Raw genomic sequence first — 25341 nt, forward strand, 5'->3', positions numbered from 1 at the left:
CTCAAAACTAGCAAACGAGGCTTTTGACCGTTTAAATCTCTTGTTTGATTATTAGATGTCTTTGTTTTATTTTTTTATTTTAAAAAAAAACACACAAACAAATTATTTTCCATGTAACAAATCAGTCTTAAATATGTCAAAGATTAGCCAAAATATTGACTTTGATGCATTCATAGTTTTTGTGTAGCATCAGATTTAAAATGTACTACCTTCTCAAGTCATTTGGACAAAAATGCACTTCCAAAGATTTATTATAAAAATATTTTAATTTTAATAATTATCAGGATAATTAATAACCCTTTAAATGCCAGTTTGATTACACCATGCTAATAAGTAACTATTTATAACTAGTAATTAAACTGGCATTTAAAGGGTTAAAATTCTCAAAATGACTGAATGTTTGGTAGTTATGAGCACGGCTGAAGTTGTTTCAGATAATTTTGCAGAAAAAAAATCTGCATTTTTAAAACAGTTTTTGGAAGTGGACATTGTTGTCCTCTAGAGACTTAACTGTGTATTACATTAAACTGAGGATTTCTTTGTCAAATTCCAACCGTTTTTTAGTAAACTAGTGCAATGATTCATTTCCTTTCATCGGTTGTCGACGCGTACTGTCTACAAACGTCATCGACAATCGCCGGATACTGCGACAGCCGGGTCCTTCTTGTTTCCGCCGCATCCCGTGGCTCTGGAACCTTCTGACCGGCACCGGCTGTATCCACCAGAATCTGAGTCCATCCGCAGCCGAAACGTGGTCTTTCAGCACTGTGGTCCATCAGTCCCGACCTGAAGACCCTGCCCGACATTTTTAATCTTTTGTAACGTCGCGATGCCCGAAGCGATGGCGGCACCGAGAGCCTCAAGCGGAGGCAGATACAAAGGAGGGGCGTATGTGGACCGCGACAAGCCGGCCCAGATTCGGTTCAGTAACATCTCCGCCGCTAAAGGTGGGTTGGAAATGCTAACTAGTGATATTTTTTAATGTTAAATCTAAGCTCGTTAATCTCACTCTCCAGTCCAGAATTCATATCCCCGGGCTGCACAGGGCACAATCCGCCCTGCGCGATACCTCATCCTGAAAAGTGTCAATTTAGCATCCTCACCCCTGGTTAAGTCTACTCAACGTAGTTTGTGTAGAAAATGATCTTATTACAACAATTAACAAATCGGCGAAACAAAAATGTACAGATGTTTGATGTGAAGTTTAGTGTTGCTTCCTCTTAAGCCTCTGTACCTAGCTTACATTAGCATGGCAGCATGAGACGACAATTTTCCAGATTTTGGACTGGATTTTTGATTTGGGGCTGTCTCCTGCCTAATAGATGTAACATCACATCGTGTCGCATTATTTTCAGGCCAAAGGCTGTGATGCAAATGACAAAAGATCCATGATAACACTATGCTTTATATTATTCCACCTGCTTTATGTACAGTTTAAAGTTATTTTGAATTCATACATCTCCCTGGAAGTAAAACACTGAAAAATCCAGTGATTAAGCTGCTTTTTAATGCTAAATCTAAGGTATTAAAAGCTCATTAATCTCACTCTCCAGTCCATCGGTCGGATCTCTGGGCTGGGCAGGGCACAAAAAGTCGACATCTGTTAACCAAAACAAAAGATCCACTCACTTTCCAGAAAATTCTGTCAAATCTGGATTATCGTCCCCTTAATCCCTCTGTACCTGTGCGTGAGACGACAATTTCGCAGATGATAGAATTAATGGAAAAAATGACACGGTGTGTCATATTAGTATTTGAAACTCCGTTCCAGGGCTGCATTTTCATTATGTTGATTCATTGATTAGTTGTTTGGTCCAAAAAATATTGAAAAGTATTGATCAGTGTTTTGAATCGTCTCAAAAGAAACCAGAAAATATTCACATTTTGGAAGCTGGAAAAACTAATTATTTGAAAAAACACTATGATCAAAATGACCACCAACGCATTTAGTCATGGCTTAATATCATCATCTTATCAGTTAATCTTTGCAGCCCTAAATGTAATAATGATACAAAACGTTGGTATTGCTTGCTACAATTAAGAATTAATTTCTTGAATATGAGTATTTTCTTGGTTTATTTGCTCCATGTAACAAAAATCATCAAAACTGAATCATTTTGGTTTGAGAACATCATTTCCTTGTGTTTTCATCGATTTAAACGAGAAAATAATCATTAATCACAGTTATTTGTGGGCCGTACGTTACAGGCAGATTCCCCTCTGACAAAGGCGCTCTCTTTGTGTTTTGTCATGTGAGAGCGTAACAAACAGAGGAACAGAAACGTGGAACGCTCCCCTTCATATGTTCACTCCTGCTGCTGCGTTCAGGACCGTGATTGGGAAGCGTTCGCATAAACACACCATTATCACACCATAATCATTCATCTGTATAACAGGTGTAAATATAAATACATTTTCTTAATCGCTCCAAATAAATAAACTTAAAACAGCTGCGTATTCAACTACTGTTTTAGCTATTTGTCATATCAGTATCAATATCAGCTGACATTGTGCTGAAGTTACTGTGCAGAGTTTAGATTGTCATCATTAACTCAGTCGACTTTTTTCCGAGTTTGTCACTAATGCCTGTTTTTTTTTGTTGTGACAGCTGTTGCAGACGCCATCAGAACCAGCCTGGGACCCAAAGGAATGGACAAGATGGTGAGTAAACGAGCTTTGACCTCCAGTGACCTCTTACCCACTTCCTTTGCTCGAAACTCTCGTGTCTGATCAGAAGCCGTTGTCACGTTTGTTTGTTTGTCAGATCCAGGATGAGAAAGGCGACGTGACCATTACCAACGACGGCGCCACCATCCTGAAGCAGATGCAGGTTCTCCACCCTGCTGCCAAAATGGTATGTTCCACAGGCACTTTAGGTGCTTTCTAATGTGGTTCATGAACCTGTCGTACACACAATGTGATTGCATATTAAAACCTTAATATGGTTTCATCACTGATGTTTCAGCTGGTGGAACTTTCTAAGGCCCAGGACATCGAGGCCGGAGACGGCACCACGTCTGTGGTGGTGATCGCCGGAGCTCTGCTGGACGCCTGCTACAAACTGCTGCTCAAAGGTCAGAGGTCTACTCTTCTGAAAGAAAAAAAAAATGGAATTTATTTTACATTATTTCACCCATAATGGAAAATACAAGAATTTGGTGGAGGCAAGTTGGAAAATTTAATTTTGTGTCATTTTCAAAGCCACTCACTCTCCCACACCAAAGTCCACAGAGAAAATCAGTGATTTTAACATCACACACACAGGAGTCAGTCATCAGTCATCATCTAACCGCTTTATCCTCCACCAGAGGGTCGCGGGGGGTGCTGTGCCAATCTCAGCTACATCGGGCGATAGGCGGGGTACACCCTGGACAGTTCGCCAGTCCATCGCAGGGCCACACACAACTAGAGACAAACAACCATTCACTCTCACACTCACTCCTACGGTCAATTTAGAGTGTCCAATTTACCTAATCCCCACATTGCATGTTTTTGGACTGTGGGAGGAAGCCGGAGAACCCGGAGAGAACCCACGCACACACGGGGAGAACATGCAAACTCCATGCAGAAAGGCCCTTGTTCCAACCGGGGCTCGAACCCGGGTCTTCTCGCTGCAAGGCGAGAGTGCTAACCACTACACCACCGTGTCATTTATGTTGTTGGTGGTAACGTGTTTTCTTGGCTCAGGAATCCACCCCACCACCATCTCCGAGTCCTTCCAGAAGGCGGTGGACAAAGGCGTGGAGGTGCTGACGGCCATGAGCCGCCCGGTGCAGCTGAGCGACCGCGAGACACTGCTCAACAGCGCCACCACGTCGCTGTGCTCCAAGGTGGTGTCTCAGTACTCCAGCCTGCTGGCGCCAATGAGCGTGGACGCCGTGATGAGAGTCATCGACCCGGCCACCGCCACCCGCGTCGACCTGCAGGACATCAAGATCATCAAGAAGCTCGGGTGAGTTTCAGCTCCTCTGCTGTCTTTGCTTACATCTGCTGCTCGTCGTGTGACAGATTTCCCTCTGACCAAGGCGCTCTCTCTGTGGTTTGTCATGTGAGAGCGTAACAATCGGAGGAACAGTAAAGTGGAGCGCCCCCCCATACGTTCACTCCTGCTGCTGCGTTCAGGATCGTGATCGGGAAGCGTTCGCACAAACACAAGTTTCAATTTATGGATTTCTCAGCTTCTTTAAATGTGAATATTTTCTGCTTTGTTTGCCGAGTCTTTGGTCGACATATCATACATTCCATACATCTTAAGTGATGTATTATTTATTTCATGAACAATCAACAGAAAATAACATTGAAAATGGAGCAAAACGACCGACAAAATTCAGTAAATGTAACCTTTGTCGTCTTCACTGTCCTTGTCCTGCTATTTTACTTCAATAATAATAATAATAATAATAATAACTAGGACTGCACGCAGTCATGATGGGGCCCCTCACGTCCCCCACACAAGTCGGGGAGTGCAGCAGTTCCCTGACCTCACTTTTGAATCCAAAAAACCTTTGGACAACTTTTCGTCTTAGTGTCTAACTCATTCACGTAGCGTGCAAATTGCCAAAATGGCTGACTTCCTGTTGAGTTGAGGCCATGGTTACTGTGGACCTTTTGTTCGTCTTGCTCGTTAACATCTATCACGCTGAGTTTGGGAAATTCGGTGGAACTCAGTTTTGCCTCTGTTTTCACCTTAGGGGGCGCTGTAGATCCCCCGAGCAACGCACGGGTCTGGGAACTATGACCCGGGCCCTAATAAATCACCCTGTAACTCTTATTTGCAGTGGAACCATCGATGACTGTGAGATGGTGGATGGCCTGGTTCTGACCCAGAAGGTGGCCACCAGTGTGACCCGCGTCGAAAAGGCCAAGATTGGCCTCATCCAGTTCTGCCTGTCCCCGCCCAAAACTGACGTGAGTCACATGACCTGAGAATCCTCCTCCAAGCTTTCAGAGCTTGGTAATGCTGAGTCATTCTCTCCGTACTGACCCACAGATGGACAACCAGATCGTGGTGTCGGACTACGCTCAGATGGACCGCGTTCTCCGTGAAGAACGTGCCTACATCCTCAACCTGGTGAAGCAGATTAAGAAGGCCGGCTGCAACCTGCTGCTCATCCAGAAGTCCATCCTCAGGTAGGTGAAGGTCCTGGTGTGGTACGTGTGAGCCCTGGACATCAGTTTGACACTTACGACAAAAAACCCGTCCTGTGACACAGAGACGCCCTGAGTGACCTCGCCCTGCACTTCCTCAACAAAATGAAGATCATGGTGGTGAAAGAGATCGAGAGAGAGGACATCGAGTTCATCTGCAAGGTGAGCGAGCGTCCGACACTTCACTTGACCACTTCTCTCTTATCACGGCTTGTTAAAGGGTTAGTTCAGGTTTCAATATTTTAGCCACTAAATGATGTATTTAAGAACATGTTCACGTCTTTATCTCACTGTTAGACATGAAACTGAAGTTTCTAACGCACTCACTCTCTCACACCAAACCCCACAGAGAAAATCACTGATTTTAACATCACACACACAGGAGTTGTTGATCCACTGCTGCCTCCATCACTAAGTTCAAATGTCTTATTTTGCGTCAGTAACACAAAGTGTCCACACGAGGCAGCAGAGGACCATCAGCTAAAATCACAGTTTTTCTCTCTGGACTTTGGTGTGGGAGAGTGATTTCTCCCTCACCAGAACGTTTGGCTACATCATCACGATAGTGTCACAGGTTCTCGTATAATTCCGCGACATGGTTCTCACGGGTCCTTGAAACCCTTGAAAGTTTTTGAAAATCAGCCCTAAATAGACATGGGTCATTGAAAGAGAAGTTCAGTTGATGTTTAGGTGAATGTCTCCCTTGTTTGTTTTGACTGACAAATGTGGACTCATAATTACTCGTGGTGTTGTGGACACTGTCCTGTCTCTCTCTCTCTCTCTCTGCTGTTGACCTGAGATTCCGTGCAGAACAATGAGTGAGTAAAGTTATCAATAAAAGTGGACACTGTCATGGACGAAGACGAGCTCTTGTCTCGCACACTCTAGTCAATGAATTTGAGGGAGTTGGTCCTGGAAAGTCCCTGAAAGGTCCTTGAATTTGATTTCAACTAAAGTGTGCCGGACTGGTGATCGAAATGAAATGCCGTGTGTGTCCTCTTGTCTTCTTCAGACCATCGGCACCAAACCCATCGCCCACATCGACCACTTCACCCCGGAGATGCTCGGCGCAGCAGAGCTGGCGGAGGAGGTCCACCTGGACGGGTCCGGAAAACTGATCAAGGTAAACGTTGGATTGAGCTTCCAGATTTGTACAAAAATACAGTTTGATGTCACAGACGCGTCGATACGCTGTCTGTGTGGAGGTTCCCATGTAAATGGAGCGCAGCGTGAAACTGCTGGTGATGTCATCCACAGATCACAGGCTGCACGAGTCCCGGGAAAACGGTGAGCATCGTGGTCCGAGGCTCCAACAAGCTGGTGATCGAGGAGGCGGAGCGTTCGATTCATGACGCGCTGTGTGTCATCCGCTGTCTCGTCAAGAAGAGGTGAGTCACTTGTGTGATGGATGATTTCCCTCTGACCAAGGCGCTCGCTCTGTGGTTCGTCATGTGAGAGCGTAACAATCGGAGGAACACGAACGTGGAGCGCTCCCCTTCATACGTTCACTCTGCTGCCGTCAGGATCGTGATCGGGGAGCGTTCACACAAACACTTTAATACCATTATTAATCAATGACCAACTATTTTGATAATTGATAAAGCAGTTTGATTTTGCAGCTTCTTAAATATTATTATATCATTATTAATATTTTCTGTTTTTTTGCTCCATAAAACAAAAATCTTTAAAACTCAATCATTTATAGTTTGTGGACAAAAACAAGACGTTTGAGAACATCATTCATTTATGAACCAAGGAAGCCATCGATTATTCCAGAGAATAATACGAGTGAGGCCTAAATCACCAGGACTGTATGTTGACGGTATTCAAATTTCAAATCATGACTGATTTGGAGTGATTTTTATATTTTTAGGGATGTTGAAGAAACTCGTTATCAGAAAATGTTGAAGAATGTTCTCCAACCTGTAAATGATGATTTTCTCCACCTGAACTGAACTTTCCTGAGTTTTCCTTCTGTTACATAATCACTTTTTTCTTTAACATAATCTTCATGTCCGTCAGGGCCCTGATTGCTGGTGGTGGCGCCGCAGAGATCGAGCTGGCTGTGCGTCTGGCAGAGTACTCTCGCACACTGGGCGGCATGGAGGCCTACTGTGTGCGGGCGTACGCCGACGCTCTGGAGGTGATTCCCTCCACGCTGGCTGAGAACGCCGGCTTGAGCCCCATCTCCACTGTGACGGAGCTCCGCAACAGGCACGCGCAGGGTGACAAGATGGCCGGCATCAATGTCCGCAAGGTGGGTCTGCCGCTACGACGGCTCTGTCTGCGCCGCTCTGACAATACGACAGCTCTGTCTGCGCCGCTCTGACAATACGACAGCTCTGACTCACGCTCTGATGACACTTTCGCGCCACTCTGACAATACGACGGCTCTGTCTGCGCCCGCTGACGTACAATACAATTTCTGTCTCGCCCGCTCTGACAATACTACGACATACCGACAATGCACTCTGTCTGCGCCGCTGACGGCTCTGTCTGCGCCGCTCTGACAATACGACCGCTCTGTCTGCGCCGCTCTGACAATACGACGGCCCTGTCTGCGCCGCTCTGACGCTCACGAACAAAGAAATGACTTAGAAGAGAAGATTTAGACATCTTAGTTTATTTTTAAGCAGACGTGATTGGTTTCAGCCTCTTTTCTGTCTCCATATCTTAAACCAGGAGCGTCTTGATGCAGGATTTTAGCCACTAAACAAAGACTCGGCTAATAAAATCTGTGTTATTTTTTTGTGTCTTTATCTCACTGTGAGACAGACTTTTCCAACAGGAAACTGAAGTTTGTAAACCACTCACTCTCCCACACCAAAGTCCAGAGAGAAAATCAGTGATTTTAGCTGGCGGGGACAGTCGCCTCCATCACTAAGTTCTAATGACTGGTTTTGTCAGTTCAACTTTACTTGAGTGACACAAAGTGACCACACGAGGCAGCAGAGGCTAAAATCACTGATTTTCTCCATGAGGTTTGGTGTGGTGAGATTTTCCAGAGTTTGCTGTTCGAGGTTAAAGAGTCTTTGTCGTGTGCAGGCAAGAGGGGGTGGAGCTTGTGTTGAGAATGCAGGAGGACAGAGAAAGTAAACAGTCAGCGGGTGTTGATTTGTGGTGTGTGTGCTGTGACAGGGCGGCATCTCCAACATCCTGGAGGAGCTGGTGGTGCAGCCTCTGCTGGTGTCCATCAGCGCTCTGACCCTGGCCACAGAGACCGTCCGTAGCATCCTCAAGATCGACGACTTGGTAAGAAGTCCACGTCACTGACGTCGACACAGAGGTTTTTTTTATCGTGAATTTAATTTAATAAATGTATGTTTGTCCTGTTGCAGGTAAACACTCGATAAAGTGACGTCATGAAGCCTGTGCTCGCTGTGAGGGATCAGAGGATTCTGTCCAGTGCAGATCATCCACTGTAGTTTGTTACGTTGCATAATTTAATAATAAAACGAAAGGCTTGTTTGTTTTTTTCCGTTCACTCACCTGTTCACCTGTGTTTATTTTTCACCTGGTTTCTAATAAAACACAATCACACATAACTTTCTATTAGATTTTCTGATCCAAACGTTAAAATAGAAATGCATCTAATTTTTCCTGAAAAAAGTTTATTTTATCCTATCTAATCTTATTTATATGAATATTTATGTTTGAAATCTTTTTTTTGTTCCAATTCAATGAGAAAACTCTTACCTTACCTTTACCTTACCCTCTAAATGAAAGTCTCAGCATATTTCTTTACAATGGCCTCATTAATGTGAATTCAGGGAAGTCGTGACGGAAACTCGACTTCAAATGAGAGGAAAGTGTCGGGTGAATCAGGATTTAATTTATTAATGTGTTGAATTATATTAATGGCTTTGACATTTTATTTCAAAATAAAACTCATCCTTTTTCTTTCTCGTGATTTGCAGTGTAATTTAGAACTTTAATTTGACAGCACCTTTCTATAAAGAACATCAGTTAAAATGAAGTTAAATGAACTTTAAGTAGAAGCTGAAAATCGCTCGTCAGTGATTTGCGTGCTTTTAATTTGAAAACAACCCACACTCACGGTATCATCTCGCCCCGCCCCTGCGCTGCCGTTGCTAGGAAGCGCGCACCTGTTGCCTGGTTACGGACAGACTGACTCCAGCACGCGGACAGAATCGACGCGTTTCTACTTTTTTTCACTCGCGTTCACTTCAAGTTAAAAAAGAAACAATTTGTTATTATTGTGGTAACAAAGACAAAATGGAAGATTGTCACCGGACAAACGTGCTGGTGACGTCGTGTCTTAAGACGCCGGTGGACCCGGAGACCAAGGCGCCATTAGCTTCCTACGAGCGCGAGAGAGTCGTGCCCCGCGCGGCCTCGGGTCACGTGGCCAACCGCGAGCACGAGGAAGAGGTGAGAATAAAAACAGTTGTTTGTCCCGTTAAGTGTCCTAAAATCATGGAAAAGTTTGAAATGACCACTTTCTTACTGTGTTTCTGGTTTGACTTCGATTGTTCACTTAATTCTGTTTTTTCATGCACCGAATAAAAGACAAACACAAATATAATAATAATAATAATATAATATAAAACGGTGCATATAAGTGAAAGTTAGACAGAAACCTTTGGAACATCACTCTTCCACAATCATTTACTCTCAGTATCCAAAATGACCATGATATTTGTAACAAAAGAAAAGAAAATACATTCAAGTTTCATAAAATATTTTAATGTTCCAAAAAATACCACAATACCAAAAACATTTTTTTAAATAAAATTGGGTTTTACACAATGTTGTAACAAAAACCTTAATCACAGAAACAATTTAACAAAGAAATCATTTAACAGATTATGTCACTGATCAATGATTTAGTGACTCGGGAGGACTCGTGTGATCTGGTCCTGTTGACGGTCTGAAGTCAGACTTTTGACCTGGTCCCACTTTGTCTTCCTTACTATTTGTGGACTTCAGTCCTGACCAGATTAACTCCACGTCCCAGACACCTGTGTGTGTGTGTGTGTGTGTGATGCTAAGCTGCTCTTTGTGCTCCGCCATCTGTTCCACGCTGCGTCTCCTCCTCAGGATAATGAGATTGGAGTAGAAGGAGCTGCTCCAAATGATTGACTTCAAAGTAAATACAGCTGATGTCTGTAAAGAGACAGTTCAGGGTGTTTAAAAGTGCGCTTGTTTTTCTGTTTTCTGACGTGTCGTACAAGAGGCCGGAGAGAGCTCAGTGACAACATGGCTGCCGACGAGGAGAAGTGACTGAAGCCAATAAAATCTCATGAAACCTACGTCAGTTTAAGTCGACAACGTCTTTATCTCACTGTGAGACTGAAGTTTGTAAACCGCTCACTCTCCCACACCAAAGTCCATAGAGAAAATCAGTGATTTTAACATCTCACACACACACACACACACACACACACACAGGGGTTGTTGATCCACTGCTGCCGCCATCACTAAGTTCAAATGTCTTATTTTGTTAATTCTGCATTTAAAGTTCTTCATTCAGATTTAGTGCAGTGACACAAAGTGACCACACGAGGCAGCAGAGGACCGCAGCTAAAATCACTGATTTTGCTAACTTCACTTTGTGTTGGAAAAGTCTGTCAGTGAGATAAAGACGTCGTAGACTAGATTTTATTTGGTCAGTCTAAGCAAACGCAGTGTGTGTGGGTGTGTGTGTGTGTGTGTGTGTGTGTGGGTGCTTTGTTTCTACCTAACATAAATGTTTTGGGCTCAGTCTTTATGTCTGTATTTGTCACCACACCACGCTCTCTTTCAGCTGGACTACGACGACTCGGGCTCTGATTTCTGTGACGACGACTGTCGGGCGGCGGGAGAGCGTCTGGACCTGAGCGGCATCTTCTTCTCTAACGAGGAGTACTACAGCAAACTGGAGGAGCTGAAGAAGGCTCACCTCCGCACCATGGCCGAGCTGGAGAGCATGTACCGCCGCAAACTGCACCTCAAGCTCCTGGAGCCTGGAGGCGGGGCGGCGATGGAGGTGGGGCACAGGTGGGCGGAGTCATCTATGGAATATTTGGAATATTTCACATTACATAACAATGTAAACCTTTCTATCATGATATTTGAATCAGATACACTTTTTTTTAACAACAAATGTTTCCCAATAAAATGTGATAATGTTACAAAAGCAGAACCCATGTTTCCAGAAACATGACGTATATTAGATTTTATACTCTCGAAAAATACTTTTCATTTTCTATAAAAGTATTTATGTCACAAAAACATGAATTTGTTCCTTAAAATGTCATAAAATGTTGCTTTAAAAAATGTGCTCTTTATACCTCCAAAAAAGATTTTAAAATGTTCCAGATTTTACCAAAACATGAGCTACATCACTGACACACAACAAAACATGATCTACATCACTGACACACACACACAACAAAACATGATCTGCATCACTGACACACAAAACATGATCTGCATCACTGACACACAAAAATATGATCTCTGCATCACTGACACACAAAACATGATCTGCATCACTGACACACAAAACATGATCTCTGCATCACTGACACATAACAAAACATGATCTGCATCACTGGCACACACACACAAGCAAAACATGATCTGCATCACTGACACACAAAACATGATCTGCATCACTGACACATAACAAAACATGATCTGCATCACTGACACATAACAAAACATGATCTACATCACTGACACACACACACACAACAAAACATGATCTGCATCACTGACACACAAAACATGATCTCATCACTTTATTTTTAAAATATGATCTGCATCACTGACACACACATAACAAAACGCCAGATGCATCACTGACACACAAAACACATGATCTGCATCACTGACACATAACAAACATGATCTGCATCACTGACACATAACAAAAACACTTCAGTCTACATCGCGACACACACACACAACAAAACATGGTCACACATGCCACACAAAACATGATCTGCATCACTGACACACAAAATATGATCTGCATCACTGACACACACACACAACAAAACATGATCTGCATCACTGACACAAAACATGATCTGCATCACTGACACATAACAAAACATGATCTGCATCACTGACACACAACAAAAACATGATCTGCATCACTGACACACAACAAAAGAACATGATCCATGCTGTTAACAAAACATGATCTGCATCACTGACACACAAACATGATCTGCATCACTGACACACAACAAAACATGATCTGCATCGCTGACACACAAAACATGATCTGCATGCTGGCGCACGGCAAAACATGATCTGCATCACTGACACACAACAAAACATGATCTGCATCAATGACGCACAAAACATGATCTGCATCACTGACACACAACAAAACATGATCTGCATCACTGACACACACACAACAAAACTTATGATCTGCATCATGACACACAACAAAAACATGATCTGCATCACTGACACACAACAAAATATGATCTGTCATGACACACAACAAAACGCCAGTCTGCATCACTGACACACAACAAAACATGATGCCATCACTGACACACGAAGCATGATCTGCATCACTGACACACAACAAAACATGATCTGCATCACTGACACACAGCAGAAACATGATCTGCATCACTGACACAGCAAGGCACAGTCTGCATCACTGACACACAACAAAACATGATCTACATCACTGACACACAACTTAAAACATGATCTGCATCACTGACACACAACAAAACATGATCTGCATCACTTTGTACACAAAACATGATCTGCATCACTGACACACAACAAAACATGATCTGCATCACTGACACACAACAAACATGATCTACATCACTGACACACACAACAAAACATAGTCACACATCATGACACACAACAAAACATAGTCTGCATCACGGAAGCACACAAAACATGATCTCTGCATCACTGACACACAACAAAGAGCACTTAGTGCGCATCACTGACACACAAAATGTGATCTGCATCACTGACACACAACAAAACAGTCTGCATCACTGACACGCAAAACATGATCTGCATCACTGACACACAAACATGATCTGCATCACTGACACACAACAAACGCAGTCTGCATCATGACACACAACAAAACATGATCCATCACTGACACACAACAAAGACATGATCTGCATCACTGACACACAAAACATGATCTGCATCACTGACGCAACAAAACATGATCATCGCTGACACACAAACATGATCATCACTGACACGCAGCAAGCATGATCTGCATCACTGACGCACGCAAAACATGATCTGCATCAATGACACAAAACATGATCTGCATCACTGACACACAACAAAACATGATCTGCATCACTAACACACACACAACGAAACATGATCACCATCATTTCAGCAAGAAGCATGATCTGCATCACTGACAACCAGTCTGCAGGCACCTCTGATGCTGTCCGCTCTGCTGTGCCTCAGGTTGTACTTGCAGTGTTTGTGTTTGAGCAGAGTGTGAGCGGGGTGGAGTGAGTCTCTGATGATTCCCTCTGCTCTTGTCCTACAACGCTGCGTATACATGGAGTCCATGGTAGGAAGTTTTGTCCCAATAATCCTCTCCGCAGTCTTTATGACTCTCTGCAGAGTCTTCCTCTCTGCCTGTGTGGTGTTTCCGTACCAGACAGTGATGCCTGCGGTGAGGATGCTCTCTATCATTCCTCTGTAGGCCAGGGTGAGAGGGCGGTGGTTCAGTCCAGCTTTCCTGAGCAGCCTGATGAAGTACAGCTTTTTTCACTGTGGCTGTGGTGTTACAAGCCCAGCTCAGGTCAGATCTGACATAGCTGTCTGTCCTCTCCACCTCGGTACCGCTAATGAATAGAGGCTGTGGAGGGTTTTTTTTTTTCCTGAAGTCCAGGATTAATTCCCTGGTCTTGTCTGTGTTGAGGAGGAGGTCATTCTCCTCTCCATAGACAACGATGTTGTTGACCAGGGCCCTGTATCCTGACTTGTCTCCCCCCTTGTTGAGCCCCAGGATGGTGGTGTCATCAGCGTATTTAATGATGATGGAGCTGTCCTGGGTGGAGACACAGTCATGTGTGTACAGGGTGAAGAGTTTGGGGCTGAGGCAGCAGCCCTGTGGTGATCCAGTGCTGACTCTGATCTCAGCAGACACCCGTCCTCCCATCTACACCGCCTGTGGCCTTTCGGTTAGGAAGTCCATGTAATGCTAAATGACATGTAATAAAGTCCAGGATCCAGTTGCAGGTGGGAGTAGGGGATCAGTCTGCCTGGACGGATAGTGTTAAATGCAGAGCTGTAGTCCAGGAAGAGCATCCTGGCATACTCTCTGCTGCTCTCCAGGTGTTGCTGGGAGGCACTCCGTTGGGTCCCACCGCTTGTGGGGGTTCACCTTCTTCAGAGCCTTCAGGACCTGTGTGTGTGTGTGTCACCTGGAAGGCAGTGTCCGTGGGGTCACAGGGGGTTTTTGAGGGTGTGTCTGCGTTCAGCCTGTCGAGCCTCGCATACAAGTTGTTCAGGGAGCATGACGTCCCGAGGGTCTGTGGTTGTTGTGGTCCTCCTGTAGTTTGTGACGGACTGGATTCCCTGCCACATGTTGCATGTGTTGTGGTTGAGGTAGTAGCCTTCAAGCTTTTGGGAGTGAGCTGCTCTGATGGACTTCTGCAGCTCGTACCGTGCTCTCTTGTACTCCCCGTGGTCTGCTGACTTGAAGGACTCCAGCAAGTTCGGGTCGAAAAGTCAGAAATTGCTGCGCTCTCTCAGCTGTAGTAAGCTCGCCCGATTATAGACACTCTTTGCAGTGTGTGCCTTAACTCGGCATAAAAAAGTAGCAAGTATAAAGAAGAAAAGAAACAACTGGACTCGTAGAGCCCTGCGACGTCGCACACTGGGGAGCACCATGTTGAAGGGGAGTGCCATGTTGAAAGAGATGGGACCTTTTTAGTTCTCCTCAGGAAGAAGAGACCTTGGTGAACCTTCTTGATTAGGATGGAGGTGTTGAGGGATCAAGAGAGGTCCTCACAGATGTGGACGCCCCAAAACTTGAAGCTGGTGACATGCTCAACCTCTGTCCCATTGATACGAATGGGGGGTGTGCATTTCCTGTACAGCTCTTTGGTCTTGTTGGTATTGAGGGTTGTCGGCTGGACCTCCTCCCTGTAGGTTGTCTCATTGTTGTCATCGTTGTGTCGTCTGCAAACTTGACAATGGTGTTTGAAGCATGTGTGTAGTCGAGGGTGAAGAGGGAGTACAGGAGGAGGCTCAGCATGCAGCCCTGCGGAACGCCAGTGTTCAGGGTGAGGGTTGTCAAACCTGCGGTCTGAGGGGTCGATGTCCAGATCACAGAGTTTGGTGATCAGTTTGGAGGATTGATGAAAATGTTTGTAATGTTGATTTGTTGTGTTTGATGACGTCATCTGTTTATGTTTGTCATCAGGTCACCGTGGTCCAGCCCGGCGTCCTCACGCCGTCTCAGGAAGTCCTTCTCTGCTGTGGAGCTCAGGAGACCCTCAGCATCGTCACACTCTTCAAACGAGGACGAAGCCACCGCCAACGACAACATGGAGAAGGAATACGTGAAGAACATGTGGAGGAACTTCAGGTTGTCCCCAAATGCTCGTCTCCTGTCCACCTCCTCGCTCCAGAGGCTGCCGGGCAGTGACCAGAGGAGAGAGAGCGAGAAGAAGAGGCGGCGGCTGAAAGACAGCGAGCAGGAGAACTGGAAACACAGAGTCACTGTCCCAAAACCGTTCCACATGACTCTGCGAGAGGCCGAGAGGAGGAGGCGTGGCATAAAGACGCGCTCGGAGGTGGAGCTGGAGAACACGGTGCTGCGGCGGCAGCTGGAAGAGCTCACCGAGTGCCAGAGGAAGTTCCACGCCACTCCCGTCCCCGCACACGCTCACCTCGCGCTTTACGAAGAGCGGCGGCGGAATGCGCACGAGGAGCGGCGCCTCGGAACCGTCGCCAGACCTTTCAGCTTCCTGGAGAGGGAGCGGCTGAAGAAGCAGCAGAAACAGCAGCGTCCGCCTGACGCGTCCAGCGAGGACACTTTCAAAGCCTTTAAGGCCAAACCCGTGCCCAGGTCTGTGTACGCGGCGGCGTCAGGGGAGCTGGTGAAGGAGGAGGAGCTTTATCGCTCCATCAAGATCCAGATGAGAGCGCAGGAGCTGCTCCACAGCGCCGCCCTGCCGCGCAGCGCGCTCACACGCCGACTTAGCCAACGCAAGGGCGCCAAAGACGGAAAAGACGAGAGCGGCTTCACCCACCAACCTCAGATCAACAGGGAGGTTCCCGACTTCGACGCCAGCTACAGGCGCTTCCAGAAACACCTGGAGAAGAAGAAGGAGGTGAAGCCCAGCACGGCCTGTGAACCGTTCGCCCTGAGGACGTCTCACATCCCCTCGCACCGCCAACGCATCCTGGCTGACATCCAGAAGGAGCAGAGCAGTCCCCGGATGCTGCGCTGGCCACACATCGGCCCCGAGCGAATTCGTACTCCAACCTCGAGCCTGTGCTCGTCTCTGTCCGGCAGCCTGGAGCTCCTCCCCGCCAAAGTCACAGATGCTACTAAGAAACGCCACGAGGCCGTGAGGTAGCGACCACAGCGGCTCCTCCCTGTGTCACTGTTTGTGGAACTAGTTTCCCCCGCACCGTCCGCACCACTGTCCTCACAACCTGTAGCCACACCTACATCCCCCCCACCGCCCCTCCCAAACTCCATATGTGACCAGACTGTCTCCCTGAGTAGAAAGGTGCTGGAGCAGAGGAAGGAGGCCGAGGAGGAGGAGGAGCAGAGGAGGGAGCGGCAGCAGCAGAGAGAGAAGAAGCTGCAACGGCTGGTGTTGAAGCGTGCGCAAGCCAACGACCCACACCTCGCTCTGTCCATGACACACCACGACAAACTCACACAATTCAGGTTCATCAAGTGTTTCTGTGTGAGCGCCCCCTGCTGCTGACAACCAGTCACTACAAACAACACGTGCTCAGTAAACGTGTCTACGTCAGCTGAAGTTCATGATTCACACGTTCACTCACTTTTCCAACAGGAAACTGAAGTTTGTAAAACACTCACTCTCCCACACACACACATGCTGGACATTCATGACTTGAGGGGACATTGCATTGACTTACATTAATTTCCTGGAGACTTACTCTAACCTTAACCACAATTGCTACTGGCCTAATCCTAACCTCAATCTAACCTTAAAACATATCTTAACCTTAAAATGTAGTCATTTACGTTACATAATGTGACTGTGTAAACAGGTTTAGGTCCCCACAACATTAGTAATACCTGAACACACATTCACTCTCCCACACCAAACCCCATAGAGAAAATCAGTGATTTTAACATCACACACACACAGGAGTTGTTGATCCACTGCTGCCTCCATCACTAAATTCAAATCTCTGATAAAATCAGCATTTAAATCCTCCACTCAGGTTTAAATCAGTGACACAAAGTGACCACACGAGGCAGCAGAAAACCAGCAGCTCCTGTGTCCCCGCAGCTAAAATCACTGATTTTCTCTATGAGGTTTGGTGTGGGAGAGTGAGTGGTTTAAAAGCTTCAGTTTCATCTCCACGTTTTTGCTACACTGTGTGTGTGTGTGTGTGTGTGTGTGTGTGTGTGTGTGTGTGTACCATGACAAGTAACGTGTGTGATGTCATTTCCTGCACAGAAAACAAGCTCTCCAGCGTCGGAGAGAATACCAGCAGGAGATCAAGGAGATACAGCAGAGGGTGAAGCAGAGGCCGCTGCTGCTGGAACAGGTTGCACAGGTGAAAATGAACACACAGTTATTTATTATTATTATATTATTACATTATTATTCACTCACAGCCACTCGGTGTCATGTGCTGTGATTTCAGATCAACGCCAAACAAGCGGCAGAGAAGCGCTACACAGGCGCGCTGCGTGGATGTGACGTGACTGAGGAGTTCGTCAGCGGCAAGGCAACCAAGACCACACATGTGGGAAGCTCCTCCCACTCCAGCGGCAGCAAACACAGGTACACATCAGTCACATTGTATTCAAGTCGAGATGGAAATTGTTTCCTATCTGCGACCCAGACCTTCGCCACTGATTTTCTCTCTGGACTTTGGTATGGGAGAGTGAGTGGTTTACAAACTTCAGTTTCCTGTTGGAAAAGTCAGTCTAACAGTGAGATAAAGATGTGAACATGTTCTAAAGACATTGTAGATTTGAGCTGTAAACTGTTGTCTTTTCTAACAGAAAACACTCATTTCTCTCTCACACCAAACCCCATAGAGAAAATCAGTGATTTTAACATCACACACACAGGAGTTGTTGATCCTCTGCTGCCTCCATCACTAAGTCTTATTTTGTTAATTCTGCATTTGAAAATCTTCTTTCAGATTAACAGCAGTGACACAAAGTGACCACACGAGGCAGCAGTAGATCAACAACTCCTGGGTGTGATGTTAAAATCACTGATTTTCTCTGTGGACTTTGCTGTGGGAGAGTGAGTGGTTCACAAACTTCAGTCTAACAGTGAGATAAAGACGTGATCATGTGACATGGACATGATCATGTGACATGGACATGATTTGGTGGCTAAAATCTTGCTGGCAGCCATGTTTTCAGTGAGAGTGAGCGTCTGTGTGTCACACTTAAAATAAACCGGAACCTAAACCTTAGAATTCAGTGTTGATATTTATTTATTTACACTGAAACGTGTCTGCTGTTTACCGATGGTTTCAAACTCGTTCTAAAATTCGGGAAAAAACGTTTTTGAAGTTGCGACTCACGGCTTCACCACTAGAGGCCTCCAAATCTTACACAGAGGATGATTCTGTTCTCACAGTGACCGCGACGATGCCGACGATGACGTGGACACGGGATATCAGCGTGTCTGCTACAGAAAAGTCTTCCTCAATGACGAAGACGATCCGGGCGAGAGGGAGCGCGAGAGAGCGGATGATTACGAGAGCGGCGAGGAACCCGGCGTCTGCCGGCGCTCGCAGGACGACGAGTGCAGCGGTGACAACTACCACTACTCAGACGATCACGAGAGTTACTCGGACGAGAGCGAGCACCATGCCGACACCGGACAGCAGGGGGCAGCAGAGTGACGTTCAAAAACTGAGTGTTTACATCATTTTAATTTAATCATTTTAATAAAATGTCAAACATTTATATCACAGTATTTTTTTTTTTTTTAATGGAAAGTTAACGTTAATTGGTTATAGTTATTAGTTAGTGCTGTGTCCTGACCTGTGCGTGTGTGCGTGTGTTAAATACTGAAATGGAATAAAAGTGTGTTTCTTTTAGGGCTGTAACAATATGCAATATGAAACCGAAATCGCGACACTCAGATCCACGATCCTGTGTCGCGGTGTGAGAAGGCAGAATCACGACCACACCCCTTCCGACTCCCAGAGTTATCCAATGAATCATGTGACGCCTGCCTGCAAAAGTTGAGCTAGTTGAAGAAGAACGTGAGGAAACATGGCAGCCAACCCAGAAATAGCGGACCCTCCCTCTTCATTCAGGTCCGCAGTATGGCAACATTTCGGACTGCGGTCAAGTGAGCCGTCATTCGTTTTTAAGTGCGCCCGTGCAGTCGAACTTACGGTGAATGCTGGGAGTCGCCTGAGAATCAGCGCTAATTTGATACCGAGCGAGATCGCTTCCGGTTTTCAAAATAAGACACGTGCAATCAATCGAGCTGATTTTAAGACCTTGTGTCACATTGTCCAGAAGCTATTGAACTAATTATTTTCCCTAATTTATTTAGAGGTTTTACTGTATAATAACAACACATTGGCCCATAAGTTCTGACAATGGTTGACACAATTGACCTCAGGAGCATGCTGACTACTCCCTCACTCATTATCAAGCATTTTTACTGTATACATTTTGAGATATTAAGCATCAAAGTTGTCCTTTTTTTGCTCAGAAAAAAGCAGAAAACTCATTTTTTACTGTACAATAAAATCACTTTGGCTCATAAGTTCTGACAATGGTTGTTACAGTTGACTTCAGTTTTTTACTTTTTGATGCTTAATTTCTCAAAAATTATACAGTAAAAATGTTTGATAATAAGTGAGGGAGTATTCGGCATGCTCCTGAGGTCAACTGTACCAACCACTGTCAGAACTTATGGGCCAAAGTGATTTTATTGTACAGTAAAAATCTAAATAAATTAGGGAAAATATTTAGTTCAATAGCTTCTGGACAATGTGACCCAATGTCTTAAAATCAGCATGATTGATTGCCCTCGTATTAGTAACGTCTTATTTTGAAAACCGGAAGTGATCTCGCCGCTATCAAACTCGCGCTGCTTTTCAGCCGACTCCCAGCATTCACCGTAAATTCGACTGCACGGGCGCACTTAAAAACGAATGACGGCTCACTTGACCGCAGTACATTTCGACTAACCTGATGGAGATAAAAGACGGCAATCGTGTAGTCGACAAGACCCACACAATTTGCCGTAAGTGCTCTAAGTGACAACAGATAACGCTAGAAACATTGCCAATTCTGTCGAAGCGGCCGGATTTTCACCGCATATACGTTAATCTGGCTGCGCAGAGAGGGAGGGGCGTGAGTGAGGAAAGTTGTCCCGTTTTTCCACGGCAGCTGTGTTTATGCTACAGCTGCCTTCACACAAGCTGCTCACTGCAGCGCACAGAGAGCGAGAAGAGGCTTGCTCCACAACGAGTTTGGTTTTCTTAAGAGAAAGAACTTGTTTATTTGTTTCATGTTTACTTACTTGACTTGTGGTTTGCAGCACAGGCAGTAAGCCTCAGTTACCTCAGTGTGAAACAGCAGCCATTTAATTTACTTTGTAAATGTAAGAGAACTTGATTGAAGAAGAATTTTCAACATGCTCGAATCATCTCCACAGTGGAGTTTAGTTCTGTTTGTTTTTCAACAGTATTTTGTTACAAAGAAAACAGAAGTGATATAGCTTTGGCTATTTATGGCTATTTGTATTGTTAATCATTTGCATAGTTAATCTTGTTTTCAGTTTATAAAGGTTTTTCAAACGTTATTTAATAAAAAATATTGTATTAGTAAAAATCGTTCTCCCCCCAAAAAATAAATAAATCGTGATTAAAATCGAATCGTGGGTTTGGTGTATCATTACAGCCCTAATTTCTTTATAAATCTTTGTGTTTTTTTTGTCATAATAACTTCATTTCAAACTAAAGCATCGACAATGAACCAGTTATTTTACTGAGATTTTATCTTATTTATTATTGTTTTATTCTTAATTGACTTAGTTTTATTCTTTATCTTATTTATTGTTTAATTCTGAATGTATGTTATTTATGATGTTCTTTTTAATTAATGTTATCCATAGTTATTATATTCTGAATTTTTTTTTTCAAATCAAAATTTATAATTTTTAATTTGTTGTCATTTTTGTTTTATTAGGAATTTATTTTATTTATTATAGTTTATGTACTGAATTGATCTTATTTATTGTTGTTTCATTCTAAATGTATCTTGTTTATTGTTGTTCTACTAAGACAACGACAAAAAAAAACCCAAAAAACCCACTTGCTTATACGTCGCACTTATGACTAGCACTTTATAGTTTGGCTTACTTGAAGCTCTTACTTACTTCTAGTTACTTCTTGTTTGTACCAAATGTTTAAATGCACTTATTGTAAGTCACTTTGGATAAAAGCATCTGCTAAATGACATGTAATGTTATGTAATGTTATTGGGAATTTATTTTATTTATTATAGTTTTTATACTGAATGTATCTCATTTATTGTTGTTTTATTGTAGATGTATTTTATTTATTGTTGTTTTATTGTAAATATATCTTATTTATTGTTGTTTTATTGTAAATGTATCTTATTGTTGGTTTATTGTAAATGTGTCAGAGGTGAAACTGGAGCCAAGGGAGGGGGCGGGACCTTGTGTGTGATTGGCAGCCTCGCCAAGCCAATGATGAAGCCTGACGACAACGCTGGCGTCATCCAATCAGACGCCGTGTGGGCTGGTACACAGTCCAAATTTTACGCGGCGCGCTACGGGCCGAAACACCGAGAATGAATATCCCGGTCTCAACCGGTTTCAACCGGTCCGTGGTTGGAAGCATGAGCCTAGAGGAAGAGCAGACACGCTTTAAAACACCTCCGCTGCTCCACGGTGTTCGCGAACAGAGCCAGAAATAAACACGAGACTATTCCACGGCGTGATTGTTACCCGAGACAGCACTCCAAGAGTGACTCCTGTGAATATGTGCCGTTAGCTTTAGCCAGACCCGAAACAACATTGACTTTTCCATTAGCAAGCTAGGTTGCTAATCAGCCTTGTGGGAGTTGGCTGTGGTCACTGTGTGGAGTTAAAAGTGGCTGAAGGCAGAAAACAAACAAACAACGCTGGGGTTTAAACTACAAGAACAGTTTTGTGTTATTATTTTTTTGACAGTCTCGGTAAATACTAACATTTTAATCAACTGGTGTCACCTCGGAAAAGCTAGCATTAGCTTTCGACTAGCGGCAGAGTAAACTAGTGCCATGAGATAAAAGTGTTCCGTGTTGAAGAAGAAGATCTTTAGTTTTTAAACGTCTCTCTTTCAGCGACACAATCAACATTCAACTGTGAAGAGCTGCGCCCTGAACATAGCAGGTAAGCTAAGCTAACACATTTAGCCTAGCACACGGACGAGTAGCGTCGGTTCCGTCCCAGAAAGGCGCGGTGTATTCTGGGATAGTTTCAGAGAGTGAGGCTGCTGACAGATCCACGAAAATAACCGCTTTTATTTTATCTAAACTGTTGCGATGAGTCGGGGTTTTTTTGCGGTGAATGCAGCTCCACGCTCACAGGCCACCGGATGGAGAGTTGAGACGCTTTTGTCATTTTTCTTCAATGTGTCATGATTAGACCACGAGGGTTGACACATTCGGACTGAGCTAGAGGAACGAGCTCATGCCCTGTCTGGTGTAAAGTGTCTTAAAGGGACACTTGAGTAAAAAGTACCAGTATCTTACCAGAATATGACTTCGGTAAACGTTGTATTAACTGTTTTTGTTACTGTAACATGATCTAATACAGAATTGTACATCGGTCAAGGGTGTGGATCTTTTTTCTATTATGAAGGCTTTTTGTTTCTAAATCACATGCTGACAAGTACCATTAGAACCCAGAGCAGGCAAAATAAGTTGAGCTTCAGCCTACACCTTCTCAGTCTTTCTCTTGAGCAGAGTGTTGGTATTTCATTTATAAGAATGTGTGTTTGAAATGTGTCAACACAAACGTACCTGCATTTCAAATGATGTTCTTGAATGTTTTGTTTTTTGTCCACCAACACAATATGATTCTGTGTTAATGCTTTCTTTGTTATATGGAGCAGAGAAACAAATTAAGTCAACATTATTAAGTCAAAATAATCGTTGGTTGCAACCCCTAAACCAAATTGTCTGTGGATTAATGAACGAGGTGTTTGTGAAGGTTTGGGAAACAACACCTTTTCTGTCACTGTGTGGAGCAAACATCTAAATCATCTAATTCATTGTTTGAGAAAATAATCAACACTTAAATCGGAGTTGTAGCCAGAGATGTTTGTACTTTACAATGTGTGTGTGTATGTGTGTATATATGTGTGTGTGTATGTGTGTGTATATGTCTATATATATATAGACATATACATACATATATATTTGTCTGTGTGTATATATATATATATATATATATATATATATATATATATATATATATATATATATATATATATATATATATATAGTGCACATGTGTATTTTAATAACTTCCTGTTACCTTCCCCTCTCAGAAACTCTATGCCAGCAGAGATGTTGTCAGATCATCCAGCCAGACAACTGCTGGACTTCAGTCAGAAACTGGACATCAACCTCTTGGACAATGTTGTAAACTCCATGCACCATGACATTGGTTCCCAGGTAACACTACTTTTTTTGTAATGTGTGTGTGTGTATATATGTATATGTATATATGTGTGTGTGTGTGTGTGTACATATATATATATGTGTGTGTGTGTGTGTGTGTGTGTGTGTATATATATATATATATATATATATATATATATATATATATATATATATATATATATATATATGTATATATATATATATATATGTATATGTATGTGTATATATGTATGTATGTATATATGTATATATATATATATGTGTGTGTATGTGTATATATGTATATGTGTATATGTATATAAAAAAATTGTCAAAATATAATCAGTGTCGACCTCAGTGGGAAAAAGGTTCAGGTCTTTAAGTTAAGTGTTCTCCTGTGGCGATATTTCTTTTAGCAACGGATGGCCCAGGAAGTGCTGACGACCTTGAAGGACCATCCGGACGCATGGACGAGGGTGGACACCATCCTGGAGTTTTCTCAGAACATGAAAACCAAGGTATGAACCTGGCCCACAGACATTTTCACAGAAGCACTTGGCTGCTCTTAGACCTGACGGTGCAGTACCATAGAACTCTGGACTCACAGAATCATCGGTAAATCAATTATAAATATAAATTTTTTCTTTTCTCTGTTTCAGCTTCTTAAATGTGAACATTTTCTGGTTTCTTTGCTCCATATGACAAAGAAATCATAAAAAAGTCAACATTTTGTTGACCGAATATTCAATGAATCAAGGAAAAAATTAACAGATTAATGGATTATGGGAAAAAAAATCCTCACTGTTGTACAGTAGGATGTAGAATAAATATCTAATTGTGATTTCAGAGAGAGAAACTGTAGATGTTCTCTTGTATACAATCTTTAACAAATACTGCGCCTCCTGCTATTTGAACATTTGCAGTACGCTGTATTTACAATTTCAATAACACTTCGATTAACTGTTGAGCCGTACTTCTGTGTATTTGTTTTCAACGTGTTTCGACATGTTTCTGTGTTTTTCAATTCTTGCTATTTGCCGTGTGTGGCCCCTCGCTCCGACAGACAGTCTTTCCACTTCCTTGCTTCCCCTGACAACTGGTACCTGGCTAGGGTGTTTGTAGTTCAGAATCAGGAGAGGTTGACCAGTTGAATCCTATGAGCCTGCCAACATGACGGCTCTGCACTGTGTTTTTCCTCTGTTGTTGTTGTTGTTGTTGTTGTTGTTCTTTAACAAACCTGCCTCTCTCAGTATTATGCACTGCAGATTCTGGAGACAGTCATTAAAACACGCTGGAAGATTCTCCCGAGGAATCAGTGTGAAGGTAAACTCGGTGACGTGAAACAGAAA

General features: G+C 43.7%; 3 protein-coding genes across 4 annotated transcripts in view; all 3 read left to right on the forward strand.

Moving 5' to 3' along the window:
- Nucleotides 1-643: 643 nt before the first annotated feature.
- cct4 (chaperonin containing TCP1, subunit 4 (delta)) lies at nt 644-8632 on the forward strand. Its single transcript, XM_044017086.1, has 13 exons — nt 644-947; nt 2609-2661; nt 2765-2854; nt 2966-3074; nt 3688-3952; nt 4779-4908; nt 4991-5130; nt 5214-5310; nt 6161-6271; nt 6406-6536; nt 7171-7405; nt 8287-8400; nt 8487-8632. The coding sequence occupies exons 1-13, from the start codon at nt 830-832 to the stop codon at nt 8499-8501; spliced, it is 1608 nt and encodes a 535-aa protein (XP_043873021.1). The 5' UTR covers nt 644-829; the 3' UTR covers nt 8502-8632.
- Nucleotides 8633-9230: 598 nt separating this feature from the next.
- On the forward strand, nt 9231-19279 carry fam161a (FAM161 centrosomal protein A). The gene is made up of 7 exons (XM_044017085.1): nt 9231-9540; nt 10916-11148; nt 15554-16711; nt 16868-17035; nt 17802-17901; nt 17992-18131; nt 18948-19279. Exons 1-7 carry the CDS (start codon nt 9385-9387, stop codon nt 19213-19215), a joined length of 2223 nt encoding a protein of 740 aa, XP_043873020.1. The 5' UTR covers nt 9231-9384; the 3' UTR covers nt 19216-19279.
- A 2822-nt stretch (nt 19280-22101) lies between these two features.
- xpo1a (exportin 1 (CRM1 homolog, yeast) a) overlaps nt 22102-25341 on the forward strand; it is a 12245-nt gene continuing 9005 nt past the window's right edge. The window contains exons 1-4 of one of the 2 annotated variants that reach the window (XM_044017087.1): nt 22102-22736; nt 23899-24025; nt 24409-24510; nt 25243-25315. In XM_044017087.1, coding sequence (XP_043873022.1) covers nt 23906-24025; nt 24409-24510; nt 25243-25315 — 295 coding nt within the window. In that variant the 5' untranslated portion in view covers nt 22102-22736; nt 23899-23905. Of the gene's footprint in view, nt 22737-22807; nt 23114-23898; nt 24026-24408; nt 24511-25242; nt 25316-25341 lie in introns of those variants that run through there. The other variant, XM_044017088.1, reaches the window with a different exon arrangement.

Source organism: Solea senegalensis, unplaced genomic scaffold, assembly GCF_019176455.1.
Source record: "Solea senegalensis isolate Sse05_10M unplaced genomic scaffold, IFAPA_SoseM_1 scf7180000015064, whole genome shotgun sequence".
In the NCBI taxonomy this organism is placed as follows: Eukaryota; Metazoa; Chordata; class Actinopteri; order Pleuronectiformes; family Soleidae; genus Solea; species Solea senegalensis.